Here is a 24,634-nt window from a genome sequence, read left to right as displayed (position 1 = left end):
TTTCTATGCTCTACCTAGAAATTAAATCATTTATTCAAATATCAACATTTATTGCTAACTGGAAAAACCCACAAGACTGCAAATAGCCAAGGTACCTATAGAGCTTCATATCATGCACACTGATTCTCACCTCACAAGATGCTTCTGTCACCTCTGGATGTACCATGTGCATCCAAAAAAGGCAACACATTAATTTTTTTTTAGAAAACAAATGCAGGCAACAATTTTGGTAAAGCCTAAGGGCCCGCTCCTGACATACAAGTACACAGTAGGTCACTATAAAGTAGTTAAGAAAGTGTACAAAACAATGTTCAAAACTAAACATAACCTTACAACTGCATTTTGATCAATGTCCCATAGCCTTCTTTCTCTTTAAACTTGAGTGCAGGTCAGAGCCTGCAACAACAAAAAAAAAGGCAGCTTATGCTTGGATTCCCACTGACTTTAAAACAACTGTGCTATCACTCGCCCGTAGACCAGTAGACCACAAGCACGTGGAGGAGGAATCACAAATTTTATCTTTAAAGCGCTAGAATAAAAAATAGCAAGTACACATAACATTTGTCTACCCCAATATGTGTACTTATGCCTGTTAAACAAGTATTATGGAGGTGTGAATAGTAAAGTGACAGGAACACAGGTCTGGAAGGGAGGTCAGAGTACCCTGCGACAATAAGCACTATACCAAACAGTGCCTTCCCTAAGTTTTCAAGGGTCTACCTTAAATTATATATTTTTTTAAAAACTTGTTATATCCTTTTTAAATTGGAGGCTACTCCAGAAGCTTTACTTAGAAATCTCTCATTCCAAGACTGTATTTATTCCTGACTGATCAGTTAACATCTGTTATTCAAAATTCCCTAATACCAGCATTTAATAATAGCTGATCTTCCCTACGCTTTCTTACTCTCATCATCACATCCCTTCTCATGGTTCTTTATCTGACTACAAAAAACTAGGCAAACTCCTTGTCTCTCTGCAGATGATGAGTTCCTCATCCTCCTGAAAAGTCCAGCAATCTTACTCAGTGTCTGTTCGACTGAAAATTCACCTTTCCTTAATACACACATTCCTGCTCTCACAGGACCAAAGTGGTACTGCGTAATTCGCTACCAGTGTTTCTCTAGCAAACTCTGCTCTTCCCCCCCTTATTCCATTCTACCTTTTACTTCAGGCATCTATATCAAAGTAAACAAGAAAAAAATTAAACTTTCATCAAACGACATGAGGTAAACAAAACTGCAACCACTTTACATGATTTATATATATTTGTAGGAAGTTCAAGCCTTTCCACCCAATACGATCTAGCAGAGGGTTGGGTTTTTTAATTACAAATTTTTAAAAAATGAGTAAGCAGGTTTGTTGGATTGACTACTCCTTCCGTTCTTTTAGTGTTCCAGAAACATTCTCTTTCATGCATCCTACAAGCCAAATACATTTTGTTATCAAAAGCAGACCAAAAATAAACATGGAAAAATACACACATGCATATGCACCCAAGATACTTGAAATTACCAAAACCCTTATAGTTTAAGAAGCAGGTTAAACAAAACCTTTCACGTGCAAAGTAATAAAGATGCCCAGTAAAACAGTGATACTTAAAATTTTAAGCTTATCAGCCTTTTACTGAAGTTTTGACAATTACAAAGTTGACTAGGGGACATCACCTCCCGTGAAATTCCACTTACTAAATTTTATTAGCTGTACATGCATTTCTCCCTTTCTAATACACAGCCACCATCTTCTGGCTAGATAACATATCTACATAACCCAACTTCATTATAAGATGCATCTTGCCTGTGTAAGTAACCTCACAAAACACTGTCTCACACAGCCATAATATTTTTTGGCTATTTACAAAATGAAAAAATTCCCCTCTCCAAAAGCCCTGTCCTGGAACTTTGCACAAGACACATGTGCAGACACGTATACACAGTAATCGATCTTGCCTGTAACTCCCGCAAGTTTTCTTCATGGTTGAATGTAAATCTTGTGTCCAGAGCATTTTCTACATTTTCCAGCCAGCAACGCAGTTCATCAAGCTTCCTTCTGTATTCTATCAGCTGCTGATCCTCTCCTTTTAGCCTGAAGGAGGAAAACAAATAATCCACATGCGTTTCTGCAGTGAACACAGCAAGTCAGTCCTACATTACTTCTGATGCAATAGTGTCATATGTTTTTCAGTTGTTGGAGCATTTTAAAGGATTCATTTTGGTATTCAAGAGGATTCCATCCTCATCATTAAAATGCAAGATACTTGCAAATTAATACTATGAACTTAAAAACAGATAAATTTCAGTTCCAAAGTCACCAAATAGACTTTTAAAAGTCTGCAGAAAATATTAAACGTAAGTGACAGTATGACAACATCTTCAGGCCTAATCATGGCAAAGCCACTACAAGGCCACTGTTAGCGAAAATATTAAAGATGTTCCTAAACCCTCCAAGGGGAAAATTCCCTAAATCACATAAAGCTTTAATTGAACCTCTCAAACTAAATCATTAAGAAAAATCTTATTACATTTCTAAATATCAGGAGATGTTAGAAATGTATAATTATATAAAGAGCCTCCAAAAATAACTACTCATTCCTGGGATTTATCCTTACAGATTTTTTAGCAGTAAGAATAGAGGGGGGACCTTATATTCCCAGATATACTAAAAATTTGTATATTTATCTCAGACAGCTTTGCTCTTTGATCTTTTGCAGTAAGTTCAAGGCTACTTCAAAATGGATTCTCATTTTGTTCAGAAAATACTAGCCAGATGGATTGAATCATTGCAAACACAGACTTAAAGATCTTATTTATAGTATTGTGGAAATTCAAGAACAAGTGTTTCAATTAGTGTATCTTTGACAGTGCAAAAATTGAAATCAAGGTAATGTACTTACAGTTCAGCTTCAGCCAGAGAAAGTAGCTGAGTATTTCTTCCTAAAAGAACTCTGGCTTAGCAATGAAATTATTTTTAAAACAAAGAAAAGTTTTGTGGTTGTCATTTGGTGGGTTGTGTTAAACACAAACTCACTAAGCAGTCAACTGCAGGTGTATTTATGAGAAACTGGTTCTAGAAGACAGTTCAAAACACAGAGGTCAATGCCATAAAATTCAGATTAATGACAGCATGCAATAGAATGCACTATCTATCCCAGAGTCTTCTAAATGGGAGCCTCCTCATTGCGTCTGGTCACACATCCAAATTTCTGGCTAACTTATTACCTCTGTTGTCTATCCATGACCTCCACAGTGATTGCTTTCCAGCGTTTATTCAACCCCACCAGCTTCTCCTGCAGGAAGCTCCCATCTGTAGCAGACAGTTTCTGTACGATCCCTTCCCCGGTTCTGTTCAACGCTGAAACACTGCTCTGATGGCTGCTGACTCCCTCTTCAAGTTCCTGTCAGAAACAAAATTCCGTGCGGCTTTTATATTACTGACCTAAAGTGACTTTGATTTGTGGCTCATAATATGCAGGATGAATCCTGGGTGCATATTATTTTATTAAAACAGTCACTTATAGCCATCTTACTTAAAATTGGATGCTGCTGATTGAAGTTATTAAGAGTCTGTTGTTGAATCTAGTTCAATTTTCTAATGAGGGTCATAAAAAGATGATGACACAGAATAGGCTGCCGAATACTACTTAGGACCACAAGAATTCATTCAAATCATCAGTGCTAGAATCCACACACACACTTAATTCCTTTCCTCTTCGTGTACAGCACTTTCTAATAGTCCTAACAGATGGTATGACTTTTTTTTAAACCAGTTCGTTTCATAACCTATGCCCCTGACTATTTCTGTAACTTAACAGTATTTTAACTAGGGTAATTATGGCTGTGCTGCCCTGGTCCCCAGACATCACAGAAAATCCATGAAACCAAAGGAAGTCAGATGTCAGGATCAAACCTACAAAAAACCTTACATTGTTAGTAAAAATTTCTTTGCAACTACATCAGGAGTAAGATGATTCAAGAAAGAGAAGGGAAATGCCATAGAAGAAAACTCCAAGGAGCAACAAGGATAAAATACAAACTCTATGTTAGGGAGAACATACATTTCTTTAACAACTCAACTTAACTCTTGGATAATCATTATTCCCAAAAGAAAAAAAAAATCTGATCCTTGAAGTTATGTTTTCTTCTCCTTATTTAAAAGGAAGTAAAGTAATTTAGCTAAACAGAAAAGACTGCTCTTGATAATGATGAGCTAGAAAGACATCAGGGAATTAATTTCCAGAACTGAAGTCTGAAACAATGAAACCTAAGACATCTGTAATTGGAATCTTTTCTTCTAGATTGCTTGTACAAGGCAGGATCTTACAAAGTCATCAGCTTAAAAAACTAATTTGCTAAGTTATAATCAACCATTGTTGGAGTCTGTTTTTTTAATTATGAGTAGGAAGTGAAATAATACACTGGATTTCTTAACCGATTGACATACTTTTAAAGCTGTAGTGAAACTTAAAAACAAAAATTATGCCAACATTTGAATTATCAAATTATCTCAAACCCATCCATACTAAGAGTCATCATAAAACCCCACACTATAGACACGAGGCAAGATCTTTCAAGAATCATTTTAAACTGCAACCAAAAAATAAATTTAAGAGTTACCACTTTTTAAAGTGTAATTGTACAGCTTCATTTCAAATATATATCTATACAGAAAACTAGAATTTTAGACAAAAATATCTAGACTTTTTCCAGCTTGCTCATTTTCTACACAAGTCATACATACCTGCTGATGCAGCCCAGCTGTCTGCAGCTCCAGGCTGCCATCTGGACCACGGGCATCTGCTAATAACACTTCAGCTTCTGTTATCCAGTGGGAGAGGTCATTGAGATCACAGTGGAACTGCCTCCACACCTCAATCGCTCTATCAAAGCAACTGTTTGAAAACAAGCATTGAAAAATTATCCAAAACCTTCTGGTGAAAAGGCTACAATTCCTACTCCAGTGAGTAGAAACTTTCCTTGCAAAACAGAAAGGCTAGCATGTAGCCTGGTTAACAAAGCCCCAGTACTGAAGGCTTCCTGACATAGTAGCAGCTGGTAAAAGCCAACAGCACAGACTGTCATTAGCTTCCAGCTGAAGGAAAAAAGGGCAGTCCTAAGCAAACTTTTGTTTCTACCACTTAAAAAATAAAGATTGATTAGCTGCATCAAATTGGTCTGCAGAACCCTTTTTTCTTTATTATGAAACGGTTCAGATATCAGACAGTGTGGAACATGAAATATGATTAATTGCTCAGATATCTTTTTTTTTAAACTCAAACCATGGGGTGCTGGTGCCTGGAATCTAATAAGTGAAGGTGATTTTGGTTATATAAAACTGACTGTATTAGCAGTGGGCCCACAGATGTAGGTCTAATACAATTTAATCACACAATAATTTACCATGCATTTCATTATTATTACCATCCTTGCAGCCTCAAATTAATGCTTAGCTTAACTTGAAGGGCAACATTTTCTACCCCTGAACAAGCTGAATTATCAGTCAGAAGGTTGTTTTTAACTAAAATAAGAGTTCTACTATGCTAACAAACTAACAAAACCAGCCCATGAATGTGAAATAAGAAAACCATGGCAGAAAGACAGTGAGTGGCTTGCTTTATATTTGCTGATTGCTAACTCTATGTTAGCACTATATAGTGAATAGGACAGGCAGATGTCTCAAAGGACACAGGACTTGAGAAAAACATTAAATCTACATCAGCACCAACAGACATTCCAAACTAATAAAAATAGTCATCTTTAAAGTCATAGGAGGCCAGGTTGTCTGCTCATCAGAGGACCCTCTAATATGACAGAGGAAAAAAATCCCATCTGCACCCCATTATTCTTCTCTTAAACAATTCCAACAGGACTCCAGGGTTACCACTTATATACAGATGCCATTTGAAATTAGCAGCATAACAAAGATATCCAAGCCCAAATTTTGAAGAGCTACCATTGCACCCATTTTCTTCGCTAATTAAATCCAACAATCCCAGAGTTCCTAGTCAGACTCTTTTCATGAAAATTCTCTCATTTTTATCAATACATCATATTTCTTGGCACATACAGAGCTTTGTTTTGTTTTGTTTTTAATCTCCATGTAAGCCAATTCTAATAAAGAGGAAAGCTTTAAAAATTTCTACTTAAATTTTTCTGACCCTACCTCCTAGTTTTACTATTTCAGTTTCCTGCACACATCTCAATTCAATACACTAGAATAACATGTAGACTGACCCCAAATCTCATTCTCCTTTTATTTCTCAGGTACATTTTAGTCTAATTGAACATATTGTCTCACAATAGTGTCTCATTCCACACTTAATGAAAAGAGATAGTCTAAGAACTTCAAGTAGTTTAAAAGACTATTTTATTATCTTTCATCAAAATGAAAGTTTCTGAGGGAGTTTAGACCACTTTTTCAGAATCCAGAATTTTGGAACTTTAGAGGAGAACACTTCGAGACACAAAGCTTTACTCCTGCTTTTTTCTGTTGTAAGCCTATAGTTCTACCAGTATTTTGAGCAACAAGCGAAGTTTCACTCCAGTTTTGAGCCAGATGCACATGCTGCTGTTTCACTACAGAGTATCTCAGCTGAAAGATAAAAGTACCAAAGTCCTGTCACTACAAGCACCAAGACTTGGCTACTCCTTGCCTCCTCTGCAGGAATCCACTTGGTTCCAGACCACCGCTCATTCCCAAGTCACCAACACTTTTAGCACTGGAGGAAAGCCCATGACAGAAGGAGCAGAACTAGCAAACCAGCATCGTTACAAACAGCTCAACAAAACATTAAGCCCATACACATACACACAGAACACACCATGCATTTTACTTTACATATATGTTCAAGTCAAACTGAAGTCAACTGGGTTTAGTTGAACACAAAAAGCTTTGCTAAGTACAGTTTAATTCAACTTGCCCTTGGCTGCATCAGAGCTTTTATCTAAAGGTTTAACTACGTAGCTGGCACTCAATCACAAAATCATTACTACCTCTGAAAACTAAATCAATCTCTCACCACAGACTTCAGATGCTGTTTCTACTAATTCTGTCAAAATCTCCACCCACTCCAGAAATAGAATAAAGCCAGAGATTATTAAGGAGATACCTTAATACTTAGGGCAACACTGGAAAAAGCAAGAATAAACTTGGTTAAAAATTCTTCTTAGTAACAGAAAAAAATACTAATGCCAAAATACAGCATTTTAATATTAATACTAGTATTGTCTTCATTAATCAAAGTATATTCTTCTATTAAAATTGTAGCTTTCTTTAAAAATTGAAGTTTAAGTAGTAAATGAAGTTGTACTCATATTTACAAAAGGATAATATTAGTTAAAGATTTTCAATTAAGTAACAGGGTGGGGTGGAGGAAGGCATAACTAAAGCTTAGCACACATCATACCTATGAAGACAACAAAATAGCTGCAAGCATATAAATATGGATAAGCACCAGATTCTGGATCAGTTGTCTCCAAATACGGCAGGTGACCACAGGCAGCCTGCAAGAGCACAGAAAGTGGTACCCAGCTGGCACCACTGTGTTTTCAAATTAAAAAAAACACCAGTGAAATTACAGTGCCTGCCAAGTTATTAGAAATCTTGACGCTTTACTGATCCAGTGGCCCAGAATTTCTGGAAGTCTCTGCTTTAAAAGTACCACCAACCAATTTTTACATTCTTACCAGTGCTCTGAGAGAGCGCTGAAAACATCAGCTTATGTGCCATACACTTCCTAAAAACACCTTTTCAAAATACACTGCCAAATGTGTTTGATATCAGGTATCTGGTGCTACAAAGTGAACATGGCTAGACATTACTTTATGCTCTACAGGCTTTCTGCATTAACCATTACCTTATATCACTATTAAAAAGCAAATACTGTAAAAGCAAATAAACTACAGTATGAGCCTTTCTATTAAATTTTAAGTTTCATGAAATCATTTTCACCCATTAAGGTTTTTTTGCATAGCAGCAAACAGCAGTAGACACTGAGATTGCAGCGTGAGTACCTTCAGTTAGTGGTAACTTCCTGAACACATACTTTCATAATTTCACCATTTCCAACCTACAACACTTTTCCAAGTTTGACTAAATGGTTTTTAAACATCTAAAGATGTTTCAGATAGTAAGGCATTGTCAGTTTACAGTATCTTCTGTAAGGGGCAGGAAGAAATCACAGCTTTGTTTCACTTCCAAACACACACACACCTTTTTGGCATAAGTGAAGTGAAATTACAGCTATTTGATCTTTGTGGAAAGGAAATAGTAAATATATTCTTCTTAAGCACTGATTTCAATAGTCTCTTGCTCTTTAAACCACAAAATGTTCTAATATGTTCATCTCATCATCAATTATTTACAACAAAGATTACTGGCAACTGTCATACATGCTATATTTTAAAGACTCCATCCTTTCAAACGCCTTCCCTTCTTCAAAAGCAGCCTGTGTTAAAAGATGTCCTGCTCAACATCCTTCTAGAACTTTGCTTTGTGATACCTTTACAAAACAAAATTTGTGTTTCATAAACAAACTATTTTATTTTATAAAGTAAAAACAGTCAGCTTCATAAAAGCACTCAGCCTATAATTTTTTATGTTAACTGTTTCAACATTCAATAATTCTGGCAGGTATTGTATAATACTAACATATTAAAGCTGATTAATGATGAAGATAAAGAGTTTAGGAGTAGGGTACATTTGTAAAACGCTTATATTCAAGTACATAAAAAATTTACCACTTGGTCACAAACAAAACATCCTTCACTTACCACTTACGATCATTGTACATTCTATTAATTCTATCCCATTCCGCATTCAACTGGGTTAGTGCATCTCCTATTTGTATCGCCTCAGGTCCAGAAGCTTCTAATATAACATCAGGCTGCTTCTCGTGTATGACTGCGATTTGATCCCCAAGTTTATCCAAAATATCTTTAATGTTCTGCAAGCACAGTAATGACATAAGCTGTTAGCAAAGTCAACACCAGCAAGAAATAAACACTAAAAAGACAGACCAAAAAGTAATCTCTTCAAAACACTATTCCAAAAAAAAAATCAGCATCAGCAGTTTACAGATTAAATCAGTTAGAGTAACTGAACAGGCCATCACACGTTTTTAAGCATGTGCCCTTCTCAGGTTTTTATGAAGGGGATTAAATATTTCATACATCCAACCTGTTCGTGAGTTAAAGGGGCACGCCATACTTCTCAAAACAGCAGTACCTTCATTATTCAACAAATCTGCCCCTGTGTCATGAAGACACTGTACATATTTCTTCTTCAGGTAAAAAAATGAGCCACAAAACGTGACTTTGTTATGCTTCACGTAACCTCCCAGATCCACCGAACTGCAAAAGCAGTTTTAGATTCAAACGACAAAGTTAAAGCAATCTATCTCAAATATCAATGAACTACGATGTGAAAATACCTTTAAACCAGATGCTGTTGTAAGACTGCCTTGGTATTCAGAGGACAAACAGCCCACGCAAACAGTAGGATTTACTTATCTTTTTTAATTTAAAAGAGTAACACTTCTAAAAATTCTATGCTCTGCTATTTGCTTCTTCTGAAAAAGAACTTTAGAATATACCAAGACTTGAAAATCAGATGAGAGACCTGCACCAAAATGAAGTATTTTAAGCCCATCTTAACATAAACACTCCTAATTGCACTTAAGGGAACACAGAAGCACAGTAAACAGGGACAAGAGAACCTCATCAACAAAAGAAGAGTCACCCACTTGTCAAAGGTTGGCATCATTCCCCTATGCGCTTTTGAAAACTATGCCAAAACACAAATATGAAAAATTAAAGCATGTACACAGCATAAAGAAAAGCAGGTTGGAAAAGTGGACTGAAATTCTGAAAAGCTTTTAAAGGACCTGTATAACAGCTGCAGAAACAGCTGATCTAGTTCTAGGTGAGAGGCAAAGCCTGACTACTTCAAATGTAGGGGCACATGGACCCACTATGCTTCCCAACCCACAGACATACATCTACACTGCACCACACCATGTGCAATTCCCAGCTCCAATGGATATTTTCTGTGGGAACCTCTATATCACGCTCCTTTGCATGCTCAAAACTAACTAGGACTCAGACTTCTACATACTTAACTCACATTTGACAGCAGGACTCAATAGTTTCAAACATACTTTCTTCACCCCCTTTTGGAGAAGGTTAAATCCTTAACTACTTCCTCATCAGTAATCCCACAGGCAAATCCTCTGCCTGGCAAGGAGAAGTGGGAGCTTAAAATTAACAAAGCATCAATATGTCCTCAATCAGAACAGGTACCATTGTATTGTGACCTCATATATAGCTTCATACAAAAGTTAAGAATCTCCCCTTCTCCCTCTTCCCATGGGAACAACTGTTATCACGACACAGAACAGCAGCTGTATTAAGGAGACTAAGCAGGTCTGCAATGAAAACAACAGTTTCTCCAACAAAAGTAGTCAAACCCTTCTCCCCAGAACTTGCGCCCAGCTTCCACACTGCTCTGCTTCGTATGCAGATTCTGCATAGAAGAAAAACTAGCCACCAACTGCCTCATTATTTAATTTTCAGTGCATATTGATCCATCATATACTGAGCAAAAATACAAATACAGCTATACAGTCACTAAGGTGGTCTTTTTTTCTTCTCCTATTCCCTTCTCCCATTCTTCCCCCTGAATATAATACTTAGGCATACAGTACCTTCAGCGCATCCTCCTGCATTGAAAAGTCCTCATAGATGCCAGTATTTAGCTCTGGTGCATTCAGCAGCAGTTCAACATCAGCCATGGCCAGCAAGACTTTGTTGATTTCAACCAAGTATTCAGCTGAAAAAGGCAAGCTCCTTACTCCTGTGGCAAAGTGGCCTTTTAACCTCTGCTGGACAGGGATTGCCTAAAAACATGAAAGTTCATTTTGTATTTCAAAGAACAGGCAATTTTATGAAAAAAAACTAAATCATTAGACTATACTCCAGATAAGTACTTTCCTACATTAAAAGACAAACCAAAGGCGTTTCTAGCAAAGTTACATAAATTCAGAAAGCTCTAAGTCCTACAGAGAACTGTTTCTATATATATAAAAAAAAGTTAGAAAACATTAGATATCACAATGACCCTGTATTATTCCTTATTAAAACTCTGGGGAGTGGGAGGGGCACTGCTGTTTCTCTCACCTTGATCCTTACCATTTCCAGAAATTACACTTCTTGATCAAGTCTGTATCTAGCTGTGATTATAACCCACTGACTGATTCCTTCATCATCAAGGACTCCCAGAAGTACCAATTTACTTAAGCAGACTTTTTTTCCTCTCCACATTCTTTTCAATAAGCATCCCCACCCACATTTCCCAACCATTCTTTCAAAATTAATTAGTGCTCCAGCAGGACCACAATATGCTTTTTGCAGCAATAAGAGGCACCAACTGCTCAAGAGCTTGGCAATTGTTATCTGCTCTGGCTGTAAGACCAGACTAACTAGCCAAGTACCATGTTAGCAGATAAGAAAACAGGATCAGTAATCTAATGCAGCTTTTTCTTGGATTATAAAGGATGGCCTGAATCTAAAGTATTAGAAAGCCAGCTGCAAGAAACTACACTCTGCCATGCCTGGCAAAAGTAGCAGAGGCAGGTGAAGCGGATACTCTGAAGACTGAAAGCAGTTTTTTTCCTGAAAAGGTTTCTTGTCCAACAGGATTCCATTACCATCTCTGAAGACAGACCTGTTCTTTAAAATCAGCAATGAAAAAGTAAACCCACCTCCAAATACTGAAGAATTCAAGCAACTTCTAAGCCATCATCCTGTACTCAGTGAATTGGAGTCAAGCAAGACAGACACTGGACTGTATGATTTACTAATAGCTGAGGATACACTTAAGAGTGAAGAATAAACGTGTTTGCAGCAATTTCAGCCAGTGAATTTTACTTTGCAATTAGTCTGGGCTGGATGCAGACATGGAAATCGCTAGCACAGCAGACAACCAGGAAAATATTAAACCCCACTAACAAAGTCGTTTGCAACCACCTATCTGTATCTTCTTCCTCTACACATTTCTAAGAATTTCAAATATGCCAGTCAAATTAACTGGTATCTAACATATGCAGCATGTGTAGTTTAAAAGAAAGGAGGTCTGCAGTGGAAAGGTATGTTCACATATTCATTCAGGATTTCTTCTCATGCACTGAATGCTCCCAAGGATTTTGGGTTTTTTTGCTGGTTTGGGGTTTTTTGTTTTGTTTTTTAAAGTAGACAGTCATCCCTGTATAGAAAGCAGGGGGGCACTTGTACTTCTACAAGACCTTTACCACCAAACATGGTATGCTTTCAGTCATTCATTGCACACTGAAGAAATAGGAAGTACAGGCACATAAGCACAACTTGAGTCGACTGAAAACAAGTATTACAGACAAGCGTCATAAAATACTCGGCATTGCTCTTGATTCAGTTACAGAAGAGCAAGCAAACACCGCAGTAAAAACCATAAACTCTTCCACATGCTTCAGTTACAAATCCAGCATCTTGGTCCCTGATGCTCCTGAAACATGTTTGCTTGAGGCGCTGTGTATATTTTGCCAGCTTCCATTGCTGAAATTTGGAGCAAAAGCCCAAGGCTGAGACAATGGTACAATTTCCTGTGGAAGGAGAGGCCCCAACTCCACAGAAATCAGGCAAAGCTTGTACCGCTCAAAGTATCTTTTCCCCAGCAATGTGGAATAAGCCTGGGTTTGAACACCAGGATGCCTGCTGCAGCACTGCCACCTGCAACATCTTCACAAGGTGTTTTCTCTCTGTCATGGTTTAGCCCCAGTCAGAAACTAAGCACCACCCAGCCACTCACTCACTCTCCCCACAACAGCGGGATGGGGGAGAGACTTGGAAGAGCAGAAGTAAAGAAACTCATGGGTTGAGATAAGAGCAGTTTAATAAAGTAATAATAATAGAACATCAATAATAAAATATTATTATTCTCATTATTATTATTAATTCTAATTATAATACATTACAACAACAAAAGAGGCAAAACCAGAGGGGAGGGGGTGTGGAGAATAATAATTTAAAAAAAAAAGAAAACAGCAAACACCAAGTGATGCAGCTCCTCACCGCACACCGACCAACAGTCACCATGTGCCCCCAAGCGGCAATTGCTCCCACCACAGGCCAACTCCCTCCAGTTAATACACCAGGCATGACATCCTATGACCTCGAATATCCCCCAGCCAGCCCAGCTCAGCTGTCCCGGCTGCACCCCCTACCTCCCGCACCCAGGGCACAGTGAGCTGGAAAAGTTCTTGACCAGGACAAGCACCACATGGCAACACTTAGCAATGACTAAAACATCAGTGTGCCGTTGACACCATTCCCACACTAAATCCAAAACACACCACACCAGCTACAGCAAAGAGAACTAACTCCATCCCAGCCAAAACCATGACACATTCCGTCATCCCGCAAGTCCCATTCTCACACAGGCAACAGCCCAGAACCTGGGCTTCACCCAAATGAACAGGTCACTGGACTGCATTATCTTCACACACATTGCTTTATCTCCCATTAGAAAAAACTTGCACAAGATCTAAAACAGCATCTGTTGGCATACAGCAAAGTTGTTTTGCACTTGTTGCCAACACTGACATATACTGAAACTTTCTTTTCCCCAGTAGCACGGTCCTGGGCCAGGTTGCTGCTCTTCTGCAAAGCAGTGAATTCCTCCTCGTGCCATTCCTGCAGAGCACACCTCGTTAATAATCTCCTCCAGCTGCCTCCCATCACAGAGATGATGCTTCCTGCTTTCACAACCCTCCTTCTTAAAGGTGAACATATGCAAGTGTTATAAACACATTAGTGCTCTACTACAGCCGAGTTTTAATTGTTCAGCTGTTCTCCACCTTGCATTGCAGACTGGCTGCTTCTACAATGCAGCATAAAGCACTGAAAAAAATTGGAAAAGAAGTGTGACATAGCTGTCTCACACAAATCAAACACCTAAATGTTACAAAAGCTGATTTTGGTTTTGTTTTTTTTTTCTTTTAAATTAAATTAAAAAAACATGCAAGAAAACTCTTTTCTTAAGCACCCACAAAAAGTTAATCAAAGGTTATTTAGGAGGAGATCTGACTGGATGACTTAACTCTTTTCTACCTTAAACATGCTCTGTCACCACTGAAATTATTAAATTTGGTCTCTTTAAATACTAGGGAAAAAATGTAGGACTAAAGAAAAAGGGGAATACTCATACTAGTGTACATCGTATAAATAAGGCCTCTCAATGACAGCTGATAAAAATAATTTCAATTCAGTTGTCAAATAAAATTGTTTCCTCCTATACTTACAGCCTACTTTGACCTGCAATTCAGAATTGGGTTTCAGACTTTCTTCCCTTTTCCCCTTTTACAAATAAATATATTCTGAAACAAAATCTACCAAAGATTCAACTCAAGGAGATACTCTGACCTGCTTCCAAGTAGATTTTTGGAAAATACTGCCCAAGGAATTGACATAACATTCATTCCACTCGCTTGCTTAACTACATAAACATTTTAGCCAGAAGTGTTTACCCAGTCTAATCTCAGATCACCACGTATTACTTACCATCTTTGCAAATAAATACTATTTTGATTAGAAATGGTCACTTTTTAGCCATTCCTTGCCCCTTCTCTCTCAAAATATTTCATAGCCAATTTTCTAAGGAAAGGCTTTCCAAAGCTAAAATCTCATGACCATTTTATTCGTTCTGGGTTGATTAATGTGGTCGGTAAGTAACCTATTTGTGGGCAATGTAGTTATCGGTTCATATTTAAGTAATGCAGAACCTTCCCTATCAAAGCAAAATAGGCAAGTGTGCTTTCTTCATTACAGGACTAATACTTCAAGAGCCTTTAAGATGGTGTCTGTTTCAGTTTATAGGAAAAACTGCACTGTGCCTGCAACAGCAAATTCACTTACCATCTGCAAAATTATCATTTTCACTTCAAAACAGTTTTCTAAAACCTTGGAGAATCTCTCAGGAAGTTTAGTCAACTAATTACCTCTGCAATTTAAGGTTTAATTTTTCTTCTCCCTCATTCCGAGCCAAGTCAGAATAGAGCAATTTAAATGAATACCAAAGCAAGGTTAGAAAAGAAGGAACTCAAGGAGATACAAACTTCTAATGCAGGCTTTTCTAGCTAGCGGATTTGTGGCAAAACAAGGGTTATTCAGAAGTACCTGCTATGCAGAAGGGTTACCAATATTTTAGAGACACTTAACTCCATAATCCCTAGAAGCACACATGATGAGAAATATTTATGATCCAGATACTTCCAGCAAATCAATACACAGATATATATGACCTTCAAGCACTATAAAGTCTTCTCATCCACACTCACTTACAAAAAACATAAATAATGTATTATGTAAGACCTTAATTGGAGCCTACTCCCCAGCTTAGCAGCTGAAATCTTTCTTTCCCTCCCTGTTTATTCATTTCAAACACTAGTTTCTCATCCTCTGGTCACTGCACCTTCCTTACATCAAGGTGAGGGGTTGAGCCAGCCGCACACCAGTGTGTCAAGAATTCCTTCAGTGCTTCTCAGTCCTGAGAAGAGATGAACAAAAAGCACTGCTATTTGCTACTGGGTAGTCTGCGGGCCTTAGGGCTTCCCTTCCCCCACCTTCATCAGACACCCCTACTGACTAAAGGGGGAAGAACGTTCAAGCACAGGATAGATAGTAAAAATTGGGGAGGGGCAGTTTCTGTTACAGAATTTTATCATTAGGGTGCTCCTGGTGCTGAGGGTAAGTCAAGTCTAGTGGCTCGAAGAAAATTCTGGAACGACCGTGTTAATCTAAAATCATGATGGTGGAGATATTTTTGAACACTTTTTCCCTTCAGAAATGGATGTTCCATACCATTTCTGGTATTCAAGATCAATTAGTAAAGCAGGTGAGAGAACAAGCCATATGAGTAAAATAAGGTCACCTGAGACAGGCTGGTTTACGACTCAAATATCAGAAGGCTAGAGGCACAGGAACATGAAGAAAAAGCAGCAGCTTCCAAGTTTCTCAGCAATCATGAAAACTGCTGTGGTCCTTTCCTGAAAGCCTAGCTGACTCAGCCAGACTAGAAGCCACATCTGGAATATAATATTTTTACTCAATTTAACTAATTCTGAGCAAACACTTCTCCATCAGTAGTCTATTGTAATTGCTCTGGTAATCCGTATTTACATGCTATCCTGCATTCAGCAGCCAGATACCAAGATGCAGTAATCCAGGAATGGATGCAGCAGCACCACGGATTAGCTGCAGCATACCCCTAAAGAAAAGGACTTTATAGGAGGCAAAGGATCTTGCTTAGAGAACATCAGTCAGCCTGCAGTGAGACGACCAGTGACAAGGAAGACCAGTCTGTGGCATAACTGGACTGCTCCCATTAGCAAAGAACCATCGAGGTGCACCTTTTTCCCCTTTTCAATATGGTAATTGATTCACACAAAGCAGCTGATGGTCAAACAGAAAAACTAAATCATACTGTATTACTTTAAATGTGTATGGATCCCCATTTCCTTGGAACAAATTCCCTGGCATCAGTCAGGCCCCAAGGAGCTTGTGTGCAAGTACCATGGTACACCAGCAGTGACTGCTGGAGACCCAGCAGAGCAGTCAGATGTCAGACAGTTAAACAGACCCTGGGGCCATCTTTGCTGCCCAGCTCTGCGTGGGAGGCTTAGAATTTCGAAAAGTCTCTCTAAAAAGAAGCAGATTTGAAAGGCTTACATTCATAGCTGATACTGAAAAGCCTGCGTGATCAAGGAGAACAGACCATCTGCCATAGGTCTACAGCTATCACTGGCAGCTGAAGCCTCACAGCACTACAGCTGTGAATGAAGAGCACCGTTTTATGATTTTGTGGTGTGAGCCTCACAGGGAACCAGAGGAACCAGAGCATTTTACCCCTGCCTCCAAGTTAATTGGAGCTGGGTTAAAAAGTTACAGAGCACTGAAAAAGAGATTGATTGGTTTTAATTATGAAGCTTCATACGCAGAAACTGAGAAGTACTTGACAGATTGCCTAGCCCCCAGCCTGGTCCAAGAAATTACTTACTGCTTCACGAGGTTCCTCACGTTAATATTTTAGGCAATAGCAGTAATTACCATGCAGCCAAAGTGTTTTGAAGGATGAAAAGGAGAAATAAATTTAGAAAACAAACACCAAAAAACCCCACAAAACCACCAAACCACAACAAAACTTAAAAACCCAAAAACACAAAACCACACACAAAAAAGAAAGAACAACCAAAAGTCAAATCACACCACTGAAAGTATCTGTACCCTCAACAATTAAGACATACAGCTTTCTGGGCAGTAAATTTTATCAGACCCTGACATCCTATTAAATGAGTTGTGAAATTGTTTGTCAAGACCTGCACACACACATTTTCACACAACCTCTCATCAGAAATACTTTAAACTTTGTCATTTTTATTAATCACCATTGTATACAGTAATATCAATCACATGAGGGTAGTTATCACTCCCTAAGCACTTGAGGCAGTGAAAGGCAGCATCCAAGTAGTTACAATATCCTGACCACAGGATGCAGAGGCACTGAGTTGAAGCCTCAAACGAGGCTTTTATCATACCTGCACCAACCAGACACTGAATCAGGCTGTTTGAGCCAGGGTATCAAAAAGAACTAAGCATAATCCCCATGAGCAACACTGGCAAGAGAAACTGTCCTGATTCAACCACGCTGCCCAGATCACACTCAGAGACTTGGGCCTGACAGCTGGGGTATTTTGGGCCTATGACAACTATGCAAAAATCCCAACTAGAATATGCAGATAATTTCCTAATGAAAAATGAATGCTGTCATTCTGAAAACGCTTCTTTCGAAGAAGGTATTAAAAGTACAGCTATAGAACCCTAATACATGAATCTCTAAAGCTCTTACTGTTCACTCTGTTTGCTCTAAGAAAAAAGTCTCATTTACCTGTAGTTTTTGTTCATCCTCCACACCTTGCAGCCCTGACAGACGGTGCTCAGCCTCATCCAGCCACTTCATTAGACTGTCATGTTCCTTCTTATACTGGGAAAACACTGGAGAGAGTTCTACCACCTGCCTCCTTTGCAATGACCTGCACTCCTACAAGCCAGTGTATTAGGAAAAGATGGTTTAAGAAGAGGGAAGTAGTGAACAGAATAATCTTATTTGTTTGAAAAACAAAAATACTTGAGGGATTCATTTGAGGAAACAAATTCCAAAACATGCAATAGTAGCCCCTTTTTTTTGTACATACCCGTATTCTATTTATCTACACAATCATGTAATCAAAGCCGGCCTGAGGGTCTTACCCTACCATTGAGCTTCACCCCACCCACTCTATGATTCAAACAGGTGAGCTAAAAGGAGTTTAAGACTATAGATTGCCTTTGTTCTACACAAAAGCATTTGTAATATGACATGTGTATGAAAGCACCACAACATACTACAGTCCACAATTGCTGATAACACCCTCTACAGCAAGCAGAAAGAATTCAGGACCAGACTCACATTCACACAAACTTCTTCAGCTGAGAGCTCAATGAACATGTTTGTGTATGTGTCTATGTAGTCACTCTTCACACAGCCTGGTGGTGGAGACAAACCTCTGCTGGAGGGCCAGCAAAGACAAGTGAAGCAAATGCCCAACTGTCTGCACCCATCTGTGTTGATACATATAGGGTGGCCCTCTGTGAAGCTACGAAAAGGACTTTAAAACTCAAAACCACTTCCCCAAAGCTTTGGAGTGACAAAACACCTGTTTTGGAATTGCAATGATTCAGAGAGTCAGACTGCGTGTACACCCATTAAACTCTTCCCCAGACAGTCTTATACAGTAAGAAAAGTCATAACTGGGTTGTAAGTGGGATACCAAAGGGAAGACTGCATAAATGAGCTTTAACTATAGTAACTGTCATAATCGTACCTGAACACTGTTGTACTTTTTCTGCAGAAGCAACAGCTGTATGCGGATCTTCTCTCTCTTATGTTCCTCCATAGGATGCTGTAACAACTGCCCTCCTCTCTGTAAGACTTCTTCAATCTGAGCTCTTTCCTGATCCAGCTAAAATTACACAAGTCTGTATTACCTATAGAAAGCTCTGCTATGGTTTCCAATTTATTACCTGCTCAGATATTAACAGTAAGGGTAACAAACTGTGGCTTTATTATCCAAATGTGAGCCAAACTCAGACATTCTCCTCCACAAAGACCAAATCCTAAAATCAAACTTGGTCATTCCATAAACTTCATAAAGAGATGTCCTGCAGGAAGCTCACTCAATGAGCCAGCAGTAGGCAGCCCCAGCAAAAGGGTGCTACAACTTCATCTCCCTTCTACTCTAAACATTCCTTAACAGTAATAAGCTCAGAGCAGAACAGCAAGAAAACAAAAACATAATAAATATAAAAACAGCACAAAGGGAAGGATATGTTCTGTAGCAATAGGTCCTTCCATAGAGGCATTTTTGAAAGTGTTTTCTGTAGTATGCAAGCCATTTTCCATAGACTTATACTCAGCTTTCCAGCTCAGTTTATAATATTTCAAGTGCTTAAAAGGAAGGCAGATAGGGTGGCCTGGCCAGACTTTACCCAATGTTGTAGTCAACTTTTGTGGATAAGATGCAAACATAAGTATGACAGTTTTATACAGGAGAATAGCAGAGCCCAGATAAGAATCTACAAAAAGATAAATTTTGTTCCAAGGTCTTACTTGGACTAGCTATGAGCCATATTATCACCTCATCCCACAAGCATCCACAGACTTAACCTATACACTGTGATTCACTATATCATACAAATCTAAATTTAAAATTAAAAAAGTATCTACTCAATGCAATAGAGGCAGAAAACTGCCAAATACATAGTAAGACTCTCTGCTGCATTAACTCATCATTTCAACATAGGTTCAAATGGTTAGATATGTAGAAAGAAAAAAATTTTGCACCTTATTATAAGGAATCTTTCCCGTAAAAGTAAACAGCTACTTTGGGTAGAAGAGAGAAGATAAATGAAAATCAAAGTTCACTACCTGAATTACATAAAACCATGAGTGATTCTGGGATTCTATGGTGAAAATAGAGAGTGATGTATGACCAGTTACTCTCAGTGTACCAGCCAAGAGGCAGCAGCTATGGGAAAAGTATGGGAAAATTGTGCAGTGCTTCCAACAACCTAGTAGTTCCCTCCATTTTCTACTCCTGTCTTAAGAAGATTTTCTCAGAATAATTCCCCCTCGAAGTCTGGAGGAATGGACAAAATAGAAAGGGAGTTAGCCAGTTATTTAATTCTTCCATTGCTTACAAACCTTGTCATCTTCCCCACTCAACTCTAGATGCTTTTCCACAACTTTTAACATATTTTGTATATCACACTCAAACTTTTCCAGGTCTGGAAAAGCTACTCTGACTTCGCGGGGGTCTGACACAACAGGAAGTCGTTCTTGTCCAACAAGCATCTGCAAAGCAAAATAAAACTTTGTTCAAGCTGAAAATTTAGTCTGAGCTGTCACACACAGTTTAATGTTTTAAACCAGTTCTCCATAAATAGGCATACCAGTTTGTAGGACCATCAGATATCAGTATTAAAAAAGCTGCAAGAGTTGTTTGATCTAACACAGAGTTAGCTTGGACACAGTGCTGATAGGTGTTACCAAGCTTCTACCTTCAAACTTCAATCTGAGCATTTTGGTCTCAAAACAAAAAAAACTCCAGTCACATTAGCTTACATTCTTCTGCAGTTCATGTAAATACGCACTGCAATATGTACATTTTTCTGAATCTTTATAACACAGTCACGTCTAAGTTTTCCTTTGCAACTCAAGTCATCACCTGCTACTCAGGTAAAAAAAGCAGTTGGCCTAAACTCAGTTTGTCCATTTTTTACACATAAATATCTACACCTAAAAGAGACTCAAAAGCAGGGAAGTGCTGTTCTAACAAAGTTCTATCCCCTAAAGCTATTTGCCATCGCTTTGGCATAGACCCTCCCCCAGCACGTTTTGGGGCTTACTCATCCTCACCTTGGCACTTTTGATGTGCTGAGAGACCTTCTCAAAGTTACGGTTCAGTTCTGCCAGTTTGGGTTCAACAAGCTCACGGCATGACACCCCCCGACCATTCATTAGGATGATAGCCTGATCACGCACATTATCCACTCGAAGACTAACATCATCTAATTCACATGTTAAGCGCTAGTAAGGGAAAGAAAATGCAAATGGTTAGCCTAGGGAAAAAAATATTTTAAAAACCTAAACAACAATGAAAAAAAACCCAGGCAGCAAACCTGACTACTTCATTTAGAAGCCAGAAGCGGTTACCCGACAGCAACATTTCCTACCTTCACAGTCTCCTCCTTTTTGCTTGCTGGCTTTTTCTCAATCTCATCCAGCAAGGCTTCAGCCTGATACAACCAAGTACTTATGTGGGCAACATTTTCATCAAATATTTCCAGCTGGCTCTGATGATTCTGAAAAAAGATGAGAAAAATGTAACCATGTGAGAAACTTAACATACCAAACACACACACACAAAACCCCAACACAAAAACCAAAAATACTGACACAAAAAAACCACGCACTAAACTGACCCCTGCCAAAGCCACCATTATGAGTAAAACGGAGATCAATGGAACCAAGTCTTACGGGTACACCTTGGAAAGGAACACTGAAAATTAGATTGTACCTTTCACCTTTGATAAGTATTTACAAGAATAGTTTTTGTTCTAGACCCTTCGATATTATTGTTCCTAATTCATAGAAACAGAAATAGCTGAGGTGGTTTGTCCAGCTAAATACAGACAGACCACAGTATCTCAGTTGACTAAAAAAACCCAAAGATTTTTTCAATTATCACTAGCAGATACAACAGTATGCATCGCATGCTGGGTTTGTTTTTGTTTTGTTTTGTTTGGGGGGGGGGAATGGGGGTGGTTTGTTTTGTTTCATTTTTAATTGAAAGGGGATTACACCAAAACCTACGAATTATAATAGTCAAGTTTTGATATTTTACTAATTACATCAAAATATTTCTTCCTCTTAAGAAAAGTCACCACACTGTACACATATTAGGTCTGCTTTCATATGTAGTCAGAAATTGTAACATTAGGTGCCATAGACAGAAACAACACATTCTGTGTGACACAACAAAGCTATCAGATTGAGAGAAGTACTATCCTGCTTAAGCACTGAGCATCTTAGCCAGAAAAAGGGTAGCTAAGCTTTGATCTTTTAAGCTATAACAAAACAAAGGGAGGGGAAGAAAGAGAGAGAAGGCCTATACTGCTCTCCATATCAACATCAAGAAAGTTATATCTTCACCTAGTGAAGGAAAAATTTAACCTAATCAAGTCTGCACAAAAGACAATACTTATCACCAGACATGAACATAACGCAGAAGCTGTGGATCATCCTTACAGCATTTACAAATAAGGGTAAGCTACCTGACTACTCCTAAAATGGGCATCACTGGATTATTAAACAAACAGTATGACCTGCAACAGGCACTGGACAGGATGCACAGGATCACCATCTAGGTATACACAGAAGTTTCCATAGTGTCAGCCCATATCAGGGGCTTCTGAATGCGGATTGTCATAACTAGCTGAACAACACAGAAATACCTTAACTACCTGAAAACATCAGTCTGATACTAGCACCAGTTGTAGACTGTTTAACGTCCATTTAGCAAAACTTGCAGCTTTAGGCTGTAGAATACATTTAGTCTTCCATTTATGCAGCCAAACAGGCGCTATTGCCCTCAACCTTGTGTTGGCATTCTCTTAAACACTTGCAGTTATGGGCTGTCCTAAAGAGCAATGGGCTGACAGAAGGTCCCAAGTGCTTTGCTGAACACCACTAGGAAGCTATCAGTTGTCCATTAAACAGCCATCATCTGGGTCTGGAGGAAATCTATTGACACAAAATACTCTGTTGATGCTGGAGCTGGCACAGAGGTTTCTTTCAGGCTGACTAAAGAGCAGCACAGACAGCAGCCTCATGGAGGTAACTCCTTGTGTCTTCTACTTATATAAATAAATTAATGAGCTTATAGAAAATTACATAGAAAACACAAGCTCTAACTTCTGGGCTCCAGTTAACCTGTTATGAAACAAACAATATGTCCATAAATTGGAGGGGTTTTCCCTCATTTTAATTTGGCAGAACCAGCTACTACCAGTTAGTGAGTAAACCCGCTAGCAGTTTCATGAATGCTTGTATGCCCTGTAACCCCCTCAGTCTATGTGCAATGGTAGATGCTCCCTTTCAGGATAGTTTTGAAAGTTACTTCTATGCACTAGGGTAGGAAGAATTGTATTAAGAGCTAAATAACAAATGGACACAAAAGGCTAGCACTATTGGTGCAGCAGAAGAGAAAGTGATAAAACATTAACCAGGAAGAGGTACAATAAGATAAATTTTAAATAAGGACAAAAGATTAAAAATTTTATGTGATGATATAAGGGGTGGGGCGGGACAGGAAAGAAAAAGGGATTAAAACAGATGCATGAAAGATGTTCACTAAGCATATGCTGGATTTTCTATAGAAAAGAGGAATTATACCACAAAGTCTAGGGAGAGTAAGAACCCAGAAGAGTCCTAGCACCGAAGCCAGTAGAAAGGCAAAAGAAAAGAAAAGTTTAACAGTTTTATTCTCTACAGCTAGGCAGGTCATTCCCACTAGGTCAAGTTAACTGCCTGGGATATTTACAGTTTCATCACTCTCATATCCAGATTCTGCATCTTCATCTCCTACCCACTGAGCAAAAGCCACTACCACCATGCACATGGCACCAATGCCCGTCAGAGCACCTAAAACACTTGCAAAACACTTTCCAACCTTCCTCATTGTATATAACCCCATGACTCACCTCTCCATCTACAGAGTAACCAGATACCTATTCTACATTCCTTTCAGTCCACTGAGGCACCGTGGAAGCTTCACATCACAGCAAAGTGAGACAAGTAGAAACTGCAACTGCTCCAAGGGTGCGGAGGGAGAGCCACCCTGAACATGTGCAACTTACCAACAAGGTGTCACACCAGTCCTCAGTCCAGGTTCGAACTCTGCTCCAGCCAGCATTAAGGACACACAGCTTCTCCTCCAGGGAAGTCTCACTCCCTTCCACCAGAGCCTGGAGTGCAGTGCAGCTTTCTGTGATGCTCTTCAGGTCAGCTTTCCTCCTCTCCAGCTCTCTCAGCACATTCTGAAACAAGATGAGCCCTTAACACAGCACATTTCTCCCAGTGACAAAGGAGTCAGATTTTTAACCTCCACAGGAAATAAGTATTATCATAGATGATCTTCACTTGAGAAAAAAAAAAATCAAACCAAGTAGAATCACCTTCCATTTATACTCATTCTCTGCAGATAGCGATCTCTTTTGAGAGCGCGCGCGCGCAAGAGCACAATGTAAGTGCCCTGAATAACTTAGCTTGAGACCTTTCTGTTTTGTTGTTTTATGGTATCTTCACAGTTCCTTTTTGTTATGTAGGTAAAGGAAACACATCACATCACATTATAGGTCCAGTTTTAAAAGGTTCTTTTCTGTACTGTCAAGCACCACAGAGAACTCAATTTTCAAGAGACACTTTGGATTTCTATGTATCTTTTCCTATTAAA

The 24,634-nt window shown here is 38.8% G+C and overlaps 1 protein-coding gene across 6 annotated transcripts in view; it reads right to left on the bottom strand.

The window, feature by feature from the left end:
• The window catches only part of UTRN (utrophin), a 383,596-nt gene that overhangs the window by 233,170 nt on the left and 125,792 nt on the right, over positions 1-24,634 (bottom strand). For 5 of the 6 annotated variants that reach the window (XM_064446971.1, XM_064446972.1, XM_064446970.1 and 2 more), the window contains 11 exons: positions 24,039-24,218; positions 21,354-21,482; positions 21,037-21,207; positions 20,323-20,472; positions 18,944-19,081; positions 17,968-18,120; positions 10,700-10,891; positions 8,769-8,941; positions 4,738-4,888; positions 3,219-3,394; positions 1,950-2,085 (listed from right to left, as the gene is read on the bottom strand). In XM_064446971.1, coding sequence (XP_064303041.1) covers positions 1,950-2,085; positions 3,219-3,394; positions 4,738-4,888; positions 8,769-8,941; positions 10,700-10,891; positions 17,968-18,120; positions 18,944-19,081; positions 20,323-20,472; positions 21,037-21,207; positions 21,354-21,482; positions 24,039-24,218 — 1,749 coding nt within the window. The remainder of the gene's footprint in view (positions 1-1,949; positions 2,086-3,218; positions 3,395-4,737; positions 4,889-8,768; positions 8,942-10,699; positions 10,892-17,967; positions 18,121-18,943; positions 19,082-20,322; positions 20,473-21,036; positions 21,208-21,353; positions 21,483-24,038; positions 24,219-24,634) is intronic. The other variant, XM_064446974.1, reaches the window with a different exon arrangement.

This window comes from Phalacrocorax carbo, chromosome 3 (genome assembly GCF_963921805.1).
Source record: "Phalacrocorax carbo chromosome 3, bPhaCar2.1, whole genome shotgun sequence".
Classification (NCBI taxonomy): domain Eukaryota; kingdom Metazoa; phylum Chordata; class Aves; order Suliformes; family Phalacrocoracidae; genus Phalacrocorax; species Phalacrocorax carbo.
Note: the sequence above shows the minus strand (reverse complement) of the source record. Positions and strands in the feature narration are given on the sequence as shown.